We start from the raw sequence: 14104 nt of genomic DNA, 5'->3' as shown, positions 1-14104 counted from the left end.
ATTTAACATAGTGAATATTATAGATTTTCAAAAAAAAACCTATAGGTACATGTATAGTAATCAAAAATTTTGGTCAGTACGTACAATATTAATGAAGGACACGATTTCTCGACTTCGTATTAATTACGATTTACTTACATTATCGTTTTAATTTGAATGAAACTAATACCATTAAAATAAAGCAGTACACATTTGACTTTCACCAGTCGATTGGGCGTAATTCATCAAAACTTCTTGGGCTAATATACATAATTGGGTCAAAATGAAAGATGTCTGGTGCATCTTTCGATCATTGTCCACAATGATTTTCTAAACACTTTTCCATGTGTATAAATATTTAAAATTGCCTTATTTATCTCTGTCGCATGGCACGTGTTCATATTTACAAAACGTCGCTGAAAACATTTGCCGCAAATATTGGATCGCCATTCAAACAGCGGTAATAATAATTATTTCAATTTATACTTTTCGCAGAACAGATGTTTGTTATTGGGATTGTCGCAGAGAATCCTCCCTAGCGACTGGCGTCTGCGTATCAGTTCTCTTTTTTTGTTTTTCTTACAGTTTATTCAGCTGTGTCCACATATTGGATTGCCATTAAAAACTTGATCCGGCCGTCAGACGGCTTTATTTGGTATTATTAACTTTCGGCCCGTTAATTAAACTTTTTGAACATCCTATTATGAAGTCTGTCTAAAGATATTATTGTTTTTCAAACTAACAACTTTAAGAACTGTTCGCTTTTATCGACGTTCGAAAATTTATAATTTTACATTAGGTAGTTCTATTTTTGAAATAACGTTTTTTTAAATGCATATAGTAGCCTATGTAAGTATATATATATATATTTTTTTATTAGAGTGTTTAGTTTACTATATTTATATCAGAATAAAATTCTGAAATATGATTTACGATAAAAGAGTTTCACCGATTTCAACGGTGAATATTTGCATTGTCTGAATTCCTGATTAAAGTGTGTTCTGATGACACATTTAAAGATGTTTAATCGATTAAAATATTATATATTTAAAAAAAAAAATGGATTTCCGAGAGGATTTATCCGCATAAATCATTTTTCTTTATAAATTTAAATACCTCATTGATACATTTATATGCATTCAGTCATTGTAAACACATTTCGCTTATGCTTAAGTTATTTTTGAACGCAAACACTAGTATCGTTATTTTTATTTAAACATCTACACCTGAGACCTCTGCCATTGTGGCAGAGGCCATGGGTGTATGAATTTATGGCGTTCTTTAATAATCCCTTTGTTTTTGTCAGTCATTAATAATGCGTTTATTATGGCTTAAATCGCAAAATATACAAATCATTACTAGTAAAATGCTGGAAATATATATTTATTTATAACATTGCGATTAATGTTTTTTTATTAAGTACCTATTATTATTTGTCGTCACTGGTGAAGTGACACTGCTATCCATCTATTAATTGGCTCATAAGTTATGTGTAAATTTAATCACACTTTTGCATAACAATATTATTTATCACGAAGTATTTCACGGCTCCATTTCCTCAATTCGCGAATAAAACTTTCATTATGAATGCAGTGCACTCATAATAATATTTGTATTATCTTCTACGGCAACCATTGATACGGAAATGGATACGGCCTTTAACGTTCTCGTAGGTTAGTTTATGTAAGTGCATTATGACGCAATCATTTATTATTCACAAACCGCTTTACGTAACAACTAGCAGTCGGTGGAAATAGTATAATGTAGGTTCGTAAAGGATCTTTATGTCAGGCCGTATTTCTGTCACGGAAAATTATATGTTGACATCTATCTTATTTTTATGATTCTTCGGCCATTGCAATATTGCAATAGTGGTCCACTAGTAGGTATCTAATATGTAGTTGAATTACTCGTAAATAAATAATATGCTCATTCCGGGCCACCAGTGGTCGGTCATTTCACAAGCAATCTGACTTCAACTCCCTTTTTTAAGTTCACCATTTCCATACCTTCTTCGAAATCTGCATCTTGTACTAAATTTTTCATGTCATATACCTACCTAATCTCAGTTCAATTTAAAAAAGCAAATTTGACATAGTATGTCCAATGTATATTCCTGAAATATTTGTTTGGTGGGTGTTAAGTATTATTGCGATCCACTACAACTGTGATTACGTGATTTGAGGCTTATGTTATGTGCGTCTGAATTTCCGATATAAATTATAGTTATTGTCATATTTACACTACACTGCTGACGATTAACCATACTCATGTAACATAATATCAACGATCCAAGTACAGTAACGGTAATTTTTGTATTTAGGTACTATCATACTTGTGACGATGCAAACCTTCCAAGAACGCCAATTTTATTTGCGCGTCATCGAATGTATGATAAAAAAAATACATCTTTTTTATAAACGAGTTATATCTGTGGATATCCGATATAACGTCGGTGGTACCCGCTGATTTCCGGTCTCTCGCTCGTTCGGACGTCCCGACGCCTCGTAAACAAACGCGCATGCAACCGGTGGCGCCTCACTAAACCAACTTGCCTGCAGCGTGCTACAATAAAATATAAATATTTCGTTCGCCATCAAATACGTCTTTATCTTCGTCCGCTGATAATTATCACTCTGGAGACAGTCGTGGCCATCGGATAGTTTTAGTTTCCTTATCGATTGTGCAAAATTGAAGTTATATGCTTATTACTGCTATAATAAAATATTGATACTGACTTGCTTTATTTTAAACTAGTATTTATTTATTTTATTTGTATATAAATAAACTTTCCTTATCTTGGATTCGGTATGTGATAGAGCATTCAGTTTTGTTCGACAGTGACTAAATACCTAATGTACTGTCTATTTTTTTAGTTGAGACACGTATGTTTTAATTTTTTTGGTGCTACATTTCATAAAAATTATAATTAATGTTTTCACATCATTTTGTAGAATTGTGAATACTACACTAATTTTTGAAAATGTTTCTTTTACGTATGTAATAATATCTTGATTATCTTGTCATATAATTATAGTTAGGAATGATATTTAAAACATATATTTTGTGATATTTCTATGTAGGTAGGTATGTACTCAATATAATTATTTTTTACCAAGATACGTAGGCTAGGTACTGTAAATTATTTTGTTATCAGCGAGTCGTAGTACATGTGGCATGCGATCGTTTATTACTGATGACGTCCTACCGTTTAGTTCGTGACGCCTATCCTGATCGCGAATTGACGCCGAATTGTTCCGATCGTACAACTTTACCGGCGGTGCCCAAAGCATGCCGCCTCCCGCGCCCTTTATTTAGCCTTATCAAATCACTGTAATAATGAAACTAGCTAATTATGTATTAATTGGTTACATTCTGTCGCATCTTTACATAGTTTGGCCACGTACAAAGCGTAATTAATATAATAAAATAATAATTAAATACCTATAATGATTTAAAAAACGTCAATGTGCACCAATAATAAATTACGTCAGCTGAATGCAAAACACTATTCTAAATCATGTCTCTTTGGAACAACCCACTTAAATTATTTATTATTTCTTTAGATAAATGAGGAGCAAACATTCAAAACGTGATTTGTCACACAGATGTTGAGCTGAGATAATCAAGAAAAACATATTGTACTCAAAATGGTTTTTTTTATTATAAAACTGTTTAAGGAAAGAATTTTAAACCTGGTATTTTGTATAATCAAAAATTCGCGGAAGTGGTTCATTTTTGATTTGAAATTTGGACAAAACACGATTTGCATGAAACTTGTGGGCAAAACACTATTTGAATGAAAATCAAGGCATTATATTTTTTTATAGGATAAAAGGTTCTTTGAACACTGATTCTGGTTTCCTTTCATAGATTTAAATATGGACTATCAAAATTGACAATAAACGGCATTCTTCAAAATGTGTGACAAATCACTTTTTGAATGTTTGCTCCTCAAATGTATACCTACTATTACATCATATTTTAGTAGGACTATTGATGAAAATAATGATGCATAAATGTGTCAACGTATAAATAACTTAGGTTGTTTAAAAAAACACTTAAACACTGTTAAAAATTGTCGATTAGAAACTAAATGAATTTCCAAAAACATAAAAATGATAACATGTCAACCGCACGATATACCACATCATCGACATAAAAAATATATACCCATTTATTTAATAAACTGTTCAAAACACTGCGTTTTTTTATTACGTTTAAATATTTTTAGTGCTTGTTATAAAAGCATAGAAACATGTTTCAGTTTGGTATTTTATTTAACCTTTTCCAGTGGGCACGGTTTCCTAATTTTTCGGCCTTCGTAAATAATTAGTGCAATCAATGTGGAATAACAAATTGGTGTTAATATGCAAATCACTGTTCATGTTTTTATCACGCGGTAAAGGTTAACGAACACCTTCTTTTTGAGTGTTTTTTTTTTGTTTTTTGTAACTGGTGAAAATTCCGCGTCGCGTTGGGAAACTGTGGCAGGCAGTCTGGGCCGTAGCAGCCGCGACCTGTTGGCAGAATAATTCGGCCCGCCCAAGCCAATGTCGTTGTAGGCGCCGATCGCGACGGACGTACAAAAGAGTAGGCGGCGCGCAACTCGCGAGATTACGCCGTGTTCCCATACGATCCGATTTCGTTCGAATTTTCAAAAAAAAAAAATCAGTTTGTAAAACGCGCGCTAACGAATTATCATGTCCCCCGCGCGCTGTGTCGGTGAATTAGTTACATTTGGTTCCATAACCGAATGACAGCTACATTTCGATTACGTCTGTATTTAGTGTAAATAATATCTTTTATTATCAGTGCTGTGGTAGTGTGAAGAATCAGTGTCGTAATAATATTTTTAGATTCTGTGTGTGGTGTGGTGCCTCTCCGGTTTCGTTTTCGTGCAAATGAAAGTCAAGGTAAAATGACGATATCGCCATTATGGACCTTAAAATAATAAAACGTCATATTCTTTTGAATCAATGCTTTATTAGACTTATTATATTATTATCGAACATTTCGATTCCGTCTTATTTATTAAAACTTTTTTTGTTTTATTTCTCTGCGGTCGACCTTAAAAAAATTCCACTGTGCTTGTCGATGTGTGAATGTGTGTATCGTGTTTTTTTGTTTTGCCATTATTATTTGTTCTATTTTTAAATGATCTACAATTTTTATGTAATATTATTTATAACCGCAAAATGAAAGGGTTATTATGATATGTTGTTTGTTCGTGTGCCCATGCTATATTTAGAAGTATGTGGGACGAATGCGAGTGAAAATGATTTCACGTTATTAACTTTCACCTAGTTCCGATTCGAACAAGAATTTATGTGCAACTCCTCTTGTGCAATTAGAGTTATTTAAATGAACGTTATCACACATTATTTAGGTGTAATATATTTCGGAATAAAATATATTGCTCGACATTATTCGCCCACTGATAAGGCGGACATAACATTAACTAGATAATAAATACTTGCTGGCTCTTTTCTGTAATACTTTGGGAAGAACAATCGACTGTATTTTATCGAAATTGATTCAATCGACTATTTAATAGGTTCTTGTAATATTTGATTCACATTTTTCGGGAATTAAATGTTGGGTGTATAAAATGGTCACCCTTTTTTATGTGCCTTAAAATAAAATTACATCTCGAGATTTAAAACACTTTTATAACATTAACTTAATTCTATATTCTTGTTTAGATTAAGAATTTCTTATTTAAATCGCCTTTGCTTCAACACATCGGCATCCGGTTCAAATCCACCACATGCTGTGCTCAATTTTTTCACATCTATTAGATATTATTCTATTTGCTTCTACCGCATAATCGTTTAACGGACTTTGGCATTCAAATTTTGATAACTTTCACGGTGTAGTAAAAAGGAATTCGTAGTATTTTCATGAAATCCCTCAAAAAAAAAAAACAATTCTAAAAGTATCTCTATCTTTAACAAAATCATTTCCAAGCTAAACAAAAACATACTCTTCATATTTTAAACGGTTCTCAAAATGTTTTATGTACAATAAACAAATAAATATTTTTATTAATGTACCTACGACCGCTTTAATAATCTGCATACATGTGTGGTTCAATGCAAGACCTGTAGCTCATGGTATCTTTCTTTTGTTGTAGATTAACGGGCGACCACAGAGTCCCCCTCCAGCGAGCGGCCCCGTTCAGCAATCAGCCGCGATGACGCCTCCCGCACCGGCAGCGCCCCCGCGCGAATTAGCGGCACAAACACCCCCGGCGGCGCCGGCGCAGAAGCCTCCGACGCCCCCGCCGGAGGACCCCAACAACCCCAATGCCAAGAAGACCGCCAAGGATTTCATATTCGGCAAGGTCATCGGCGAGGGGTGCTTCAGCACCGTGTACCTCGCCAAGTACATCCACACAGGAAAAGAATATGCTAGTAAGTAGATCTCACTCCATATACTGCTGCATAAATTAAAATTATAATGGAACTACCAGCTGTGTCTATTTGACTATATGCCGCCTATTATGGTGCAGGTCTGATCATGCAGCTCTCTGATTGGTTAGAATCCCGATCACTGGACATGATTAATTCACAGGTCGCTGTATCAATCGAATGTATATTTCGATCTGGGACTAAATAGGTACATGTAAAAATGTTAACAGACAAAACCATGTGATGTCTCCCGTGTGCCTGATTCTTTTGTGAACCTATTCAGTAATTGTCGACAAATATGAAACATAGCGTACATTGTCAACAGCAACAATCGCCGTAATGCTGGGTCCACACTGGCAACATGTCGCGCGCGACAACCGCGTTAAATTTTACGATAATTATCATATTTATCGTAAAATTTAACGAGATTGTCGCGCGACATGTTGCCAGTGTGGACCCGGCATAATACCTCATGGATATAATATATTTATTTTTCTGTCTGCATTTTGCACCCAAAAGTAATAATAAAATCGATATAATATGCAAATATCACCGACAGCTGTGTCTTTCATTGGTCAGAGTTGGCTTGTTTCGAAAGTCACCGTGGCCGGCGGTTCGAAGAATGCCGAGTGTCGGAATGTTTTGTTTATTTATATTATATCTATTTATTATTTAAACATTGAATGGATTCTATCGATTCCGAGACTCGATGATACGTGTGGGAAAATAATTTTATAACCAGTTTCCATCTCATTTGTATGCAAAAAAATAAATACAGCGGGAATACCGCAAGTGTTCTTAGCTATTTAAAGCAAGCGGTGACGTGCACGGCTTGATAAAATAAATAATAGAATGTCACGGAAGTGAGACAGCATTGTCACTTACACTCCAATGTTATTACCGATTTTATAATTTCCTGCGTTTGCCCTCTGCATCATTTTTGTCATACTCCGTTGTTAATTTATTCATTCTGTCTGGTCAAAAAATCATTATTAAATAGTATTTTTCTTTTATCAACAGTTAAAGTTTGCGACAAGCGACACATCATGAGAGAGAAGAAAGCCGAGTATATTAAGAGAGAGAAGGAGGTGCTTAATATGCTCATCAACTGTCGATATGGCTTCGTCAGGCTGTTCTGCACCTTCCAAGACTCCGAGCGCCTCTACTTTGTCTTGTCGTACGCGAAAAATGGGGAACTTCTTCCCTACATCAATAAAGTCGGATCTTTTGATCTTGAGTGCACGCGGTTTTACGCTGCCGAACTGGTCATGGCCCTCGAGCAGATGCACCAACGTGGAATCATCCACAGAGATCTGAAACCAGAAAATATTCTGCTGGACGAACGGATGCACGTCCTAGTGACAGACTTTGGATCAGCAAAGATCCTGAGACCGGAAGATGACGATAACAGGATGAAGAGCGGTGATGAAAACGGAGTACCGGGAGAAGAAAGATCGAGAAGAAGACGAATGAGCTTCGTCGGAACAGCACAGTATGTCAGCCCTGAACTACTCACCGATAAGAGTGTTTCGAGAGCGTCTGATCTTTGGGCGCTCGGTTGCATTATCTACCAGATGGTTTCCGGTTTACCTCCTTTCCGTGCTGGAAGTGAATACCTAATTTTCCAAAAAATCATCAACCTCAACTATGAATTCCCCGAAGGTTTCGCAGCCGACGCTAAAGATCTAGTAGAGAAATTGCTGGTGATCGATCCGACGAGACGGTTGGGAGCCCAAGACAAGGGAGCGACATACGAAAGCATTCGCAGTCATCCCCTGTTCGCCGGCGTTGACTGGGACACATTGCGGGAGAGGAGACCTCCGCATATCTACCCCTACCTGCCAGGCAAGGCTGACGGCGAATCCCTGCGCAGTCAATATCGCGTGCCAGACCATCTCGAACCTGGACTCGGAGACTTGCAACTGACGCGACTGCTCGAGCTCGACCTTGGAGACTCCCACGTCGTACCGCACACACCACACCCTACCGGTAAGTTATATTTTCACCGTATCTTGGCTTAGTTTTCGTTAGTTCTATTCTTTTATAACTGATCTGCTTCGATTTCTATCTAGTCAGGATTTGGATCTTCATTTTCTTTCAGTAGGTACATTGTCTTCTGTCAGCGCTATTTTCTTTTTTCTCCTGGCCATATGTTCAGTCCTCTGGCTTCACGTTGGCGAGGACCTTTCTTTTAGTCGTGGCTCACAAAGACGATTTAATTTCTAACCGTATATTTCATTAATACTTTTGAACTGTTCGTTTTGTTGCAAACAATGTGACCCATTTCGGTATCCTCCCGATTTGCATTTGTGTAATTAAAATTAAAACATTTGTATTGTTTTATGCAATGACTTCTCATTCTTTAGCTATCATATTCGTAACTAATCGTTTTGAATTTGGATTTGCATATATTTTGAATCCTAATTCAGTCCGGTACCTAATATAAATAATGACCTCGCGCGTCTGGTCAGCCGGCTGATTATTACGAAAAAGTCGAAAAGAATACATTAATCTTTACCATTTTATTTTGCCACATAAAACTTAAACGTTGTTTGTCTTTGAATACCTTCACCCCGATAAATAATATTGACGAGATGTGGAAATATTTATGTGTCTATGAAAAGAGTAACACTAACTTAAATTAATGTAATCCAATGTTAGGAATAAAATTAAATTGACTCTTCATACAAAGTAGTTCCATATTTGAATTCTGGTTCAATGTAACTACATATATTTTGATAACCTTTTTTTTTAAATTATAAGTAACTTAGTTTTAATTTTAAATTCTAATTAATCTTCGGCCCACCGATAAAAAATATTCATTTGGCAGTGCAATAACGATTGGTCTAAATGTGCACTCAAAGGCCGCGCTTGGACCGCGACCGGCCTCTTCTCTCATGCCCGAGGGAGACAGTGCCAATAGAATTCTGTATCAGAATATTTATTATACATACGGCAGTAATCTGTGTCGACATTACGCCCGCGCGTTCATTGTCTCTATTGGAGAACAGACTTAGCTGAATATTATAAGAGTGATCTTGAATTCTTTTCGAATCGTATCGGCCGATCCACGAGGCCTCGCATATCAGCTGTGCTGTTATGTGGCAAAAACGAAATTACATTCCCACGGAATTCCACTTGATTGTGTATAATTGAAATAGTCATTTCCAATTTAGATCCACCGATAATAAATACATTTGGCATCGCAGAACTATTCCTCTCGACAAAATGTTATTTACGAGGTATCAATATATTCTTAAATTGGTTGATACATTTGCCTAATATAACCATATCGTAACTTATTTCTGTCTCTGTAAATTTTAATTCTGTGTTTGTTTTTCTTCTTGACATACAGAAAATCTTTATCATTAAGAAATATATTTTTAATGAAATTCCGTGAATTCTACAATTTATTATCATGGAATCGTTTTACAATATTATGATGAATTATGACTTTGGTTCCATATTCTGCATATGTCCATATTAAATGTTGCTTGTATAATATGTCCACATAATATGTTTTTATTTTGTATCTATTCAACGAAAAAAAACATTTATTTTTATAATTTAATTTACAATTTCATCGCGGTAGCAGATGACTATTCTACAAAAGCTGACATTGAATTTGAGGATTTACAATTCATTCATCTACAATAAATCGATTATGAGAAGTCTGAACTGTTTTTAAACGTTTGATATTCGAACATAAATGCGGTAACGCCCGATATTTCAAGTGGGCCGAAAATCATTATTGTAAGAAATATCGGCTTTGCACGTGGCTTGATTTATGTCCGTGTTTTGTCTGCCTCTGCAGACAGATTTAGCCGGCGAAATGATAATGAATAGAGGAAAGAGACCTCGGAAATCCCGATAATGCCGTAATCCGCATTAATACATTAGATTAATCCGCGGTCGATCGATGTGGGATGCTAACCCTCCCAGTTTAAAATTTGCGTATATATCAGGGAATACTTAACAATTTCCGACGCTAGCATCACCTACCTATTTATTGAATCGCTCGATTAATCCATAATTTTAATGCGGGACTTATTAATGTGACAATTAAGGCAGAGGATAGAGGACAATTTTATAATAATAATACATTGACCACGTTAATGATATATGCCACATACAGAATTGTCATGGGACTGTTACTCACAATGCAGTGAAGGGGGTAAAGTGAAATCGAATAAAACAATGTAAGATATTATCAATAACTTCCCCCTTGCACACGAAATAATTCTGGAAACATTGAATTGTGTTTTCCCGCAGTCACAAATCTTAAAGTTAGCCTCGGTGAAATAGTAAGCTATGTGTAGCCAATTGTACTACTAGGGGGGCGAACGACCACAAAGAATACCACCAATTAACAATAATATTGTTCTATCAATACAATACGCTCATTAAAACATTTAAAATTAATTATGTTACAAAAATCTGTCACTAACAAATAGTTGTATTTTTTCTGTGCGAAGGAGTTAAATATGGGACAGTATATTATTCAGATGCATCATTATGTATACACATGTAGACAAGTTTTAAAAATCGGAGCGGCCGTTCTAAATGAGCTTTAGTTAGTCGGGCCAATTTTCCGGACGCCGGAGAATCGTCGTTGTCGGCGCCGAGTTTTTCCTAGCGACGCCTCGGCGATGGGGCCGGGTGGGCATCGGGCTCGCAGGAGGGGGGGGGGGTATGTTTTGACTGGCTCCTACGCCCACCGTCTTATTTATCGTTTGCAGGTATTATTTTTATTATGCCACGTTACGGTCTCTCCCAGAAAAGTCCCGCCAATGTCATATAACTTATATTTCATAACACGATAATGATATTTTTATATTTTAGTTTGCGATGACTTCGTGACAGGGCATTCGTATCGCAGCAATAAAAAAATCAACTTGATCTATATTTATAGATAATTATATGAATTGTTGAAATTTTGAAGCTACCGAAAATTATTATATTATCTATTTGTCTAGTTTTGACTAATCGATTTCATGGAGCTTTAGAAAACACGAATTTTTGAAAATGTGGACATGCCTGGATTTGATCACATATATTCGCACTTTAAATATAATCCGATGAAACTCTGAGATTTATAGAATATCTGAAAATGGCACAAATAAAACGGATCCACTATATTTATGCTCACGGATGGTAAATGGTACTATCATTTATATAACCTAATATTTGACATACGAGAATATGTCGTTTTTACGATAATACTTCACGTACAGTATTTTATATAATATTCCTTGGCAATATTCCTCTTTTCTTTATGTGTCATCGAGTTTGAATTATTTTTAAATCTGAATTTTGAACCTTTTTTTTGTTTTTTGTTTGAGAGTTTGATCGTAAAAATATGAATTTTACGTCACACAACGTGGACTCACACTACTTATATATCGCTTTATCTGCTCGCATTTTATCGGTAGCTGTAGTTGTGTACGTCTCAGTTGCATTGTATGCGGCGCATTGAGGTAGGTTAGGTTAGTCGGGTGAGAGCGAGACGCCAGCTGTTGCCAGTCAGCCTGCGGCGATCTATATTGTGCATTAATTTTCATACATACATACCGGGGATGCACTTGCAGACTACGTGTAGTACATACGTCATAGTATGCACTATCTGGCAACAGGTACATACACTAATAGCACATCGAGCTGTTAAGTTTGGTTCGTATTTTAATATATTGCTTTCTTTATTACAACTTTAATATTAATTACTTTTACTATTTATTATCAAGTTAATAATTATAAATAAAAATCTTTCACAGTCGTTGGTGACAGATCTGTCTTTCACTATCTCCAGATATCGGACCAATCATTTAACTACAGTACGATGATCGTCCGCCATGACGACGGTAACCGTTAGATGGCTTTAGCAATTCGCGCTTCTACCCCTTTTTGCTGCGGGTAACAAAAAATACCCTGGATTAAATTACACGACGTTTCAACTTGAACCCTGGCTGACTTTTTACATCTCGTCTATTTTTTTGCTGTATATCTTCATGTCTTCTGTAACCGATACGATGAATTACGACCAGCTGTTACATGTCCCGTTTGCCTTGTGACGTCTACCGCTTGTCTGGGTGAACTTTTTGAACCGATTGTGTCAATATTTTGATTCAATTATTAGCTTTTGTTCTTTTCTCAAAAATATAATCCATTTTATTCTGTATACTGTTGCCGTGCAAAGAGCGCAATGTCTTCGGTTATATTTTTTAATGCGAATCGACGGTACGAGTAATAATCAATATTGTATCCATGCATAATAATAATATGTTAATTTGTCTTTACTGTGGTTGATGACAGTTTGGCGTGCCGCGTGTTTTACTCTCGTGTTCCGCATTCGTTATCGAGAGATACCACTGCGAACTTTAAGTAAGTAAGTAGCGTATAGTCATTTATAAAATTCTCCATATCATACCGGAGACGTCGTCTCGTCGCTTGAATATTTATGAATATCATAACGTTCGGAATGCTGATACGTTTATTTGTGTTTATTTATACATTTCCTTTTGATCGGTCGACATAGACCCACTACACTTGAACCCGCTAGCTCATTATTAAACAAGACTGCGCGAGTTTCCCGTCGTATATTTCACGGGCTGCGGCTGTTTTTCCATCATTTCCCGGCGGCCGCCCGCCATCGCCTCTCGTCTTTCGATCGGCCCACACTTTTAATAATTTATCCCAGACCACACTCATTCAAGGAATAAAATATCAATTTATTCTACTCCGCATGATATTATTATCTATGATTCCATCGCACTCACGTGCTCATTCGTTGATTTTCTATATTTAATTTAAAGCACGTGACGTGTATCTACGTATTTACATAGTCTGCAATAATTTTAATAACACATTTAATTATCGCGTAAAACCAGACAACTAACTGATAACAGTGATAACACTTCCATATCATTTAATAATAAGTATCAAAATCAATCTTTTGTTATACAGTTGCAAAAAAACGTTCGAAAATGAAGATGTCTTGATATAATTAAATCGGATAAATTTATTCTGTTGATTTCTCATTACATAAATATTCAGGAATTAATGTAATCTGACAGTTCGAATCAAGACATTATAATATTTTATTGATATTAGCCAGCAATTCTGGTTTCGTTTATTAATGCGTCAATATTTTCAAAGATGACCCATCAGGACTTTTGCTGCAGTGCTGTTGTAAGTAGTCAGTGTTGTATTGAAACTTTGTTTATTCTGAATTCGTTCACGTGAACGTTGAGTGATATTATTTTTTGGCAGAATAAAATGTATCCTGTCATTAGAATCAAACGCTCCTTTCATCGACGGTCGGTCACACACTTGGTTTATTTTCGAGTCGTTTCCACTACTCACTACTGGGTTGAAGAATTTAACAAGAAAACAAGCTAGAAGATTGCTGGCTGATAAATGTTTGGCCGGTCTGGCGATGCCGGCCTCGGCGCCTGAATAAATACCGCTGCGATGCCGCTCGTCTTTTCTCATGTCGCTCGTATTCGCAGTGACGTCCCTGGACAAATACCGCCCTTGGGCTGTCAATATACCGCCCCAATTGTTTGATGTCTGTATAAAATCACGGGAACATTGTAGTTGGTCGTGTGTAAATTACCGCAATTTATCAATTTAAATCAGAATATCCCAACTTCACAAAAGTAGATACCATCGTCTGAAAAAAAAAAGGAAATCATGTGGAGAAGTATGCCAAGGAC

The 14104-nt window shown here is 35.9% G+C and overlaps 1 protein-coding gene across 2 annotated transcripts in view; it reads left to right on the top strand.

The window, feature by feature from the left end:
* Pdk1 (Phosphoinositide-dependent kinase 1) overlaps window positions 1-14104 on the top strand; it is a 65530-nt gene that overhangs the window by 38594 nt on the left and 12832 nt on the right. The window contains exons 1-3 of one of the 2 annotated variants that reach the window (XM_085959521.1): window positions 4505-4895; window positions 6116-6395; window positions 7413-8381. In XM_085959521.1, coding sequence (XP_085815647.1) covers window positions 4884-4895; window positions 6116-6395; window positions 7413-8381 — 1261 coding nt within the window. In that variant the 5' untranslated portion in view covers window positions 4505-4883. Of the gene's footprint in view, window positions 1-4504; window positions 4896-6115; window positions 6396-7412; window positions 8382-14104 lie in introns of those variants that run through there. The other variant, XM_085959520.1, reaches the window with a different exon arrangement.

This window comes from Rhyacophila brunnea, unplaced genomic scaffold (genome assembly GCF_057557595.1).
Source record: "Rhyacophila brunnea isolate RB1 unplaced genomic scaffold, BYU_Rbru_1.0 scaffold_9, whole genome shotgun sequence".
Classification (NCBI taxonomy): Eukaryota; Metazoa; Arthropoda; class Insecta; order Trichoptera; family Rhyacophilidae; genus Rhyacophila; species Rhyacophila brunnea.
This window is presented reverse-complemented; position numbering and strand designations above follow the sequence as displayed.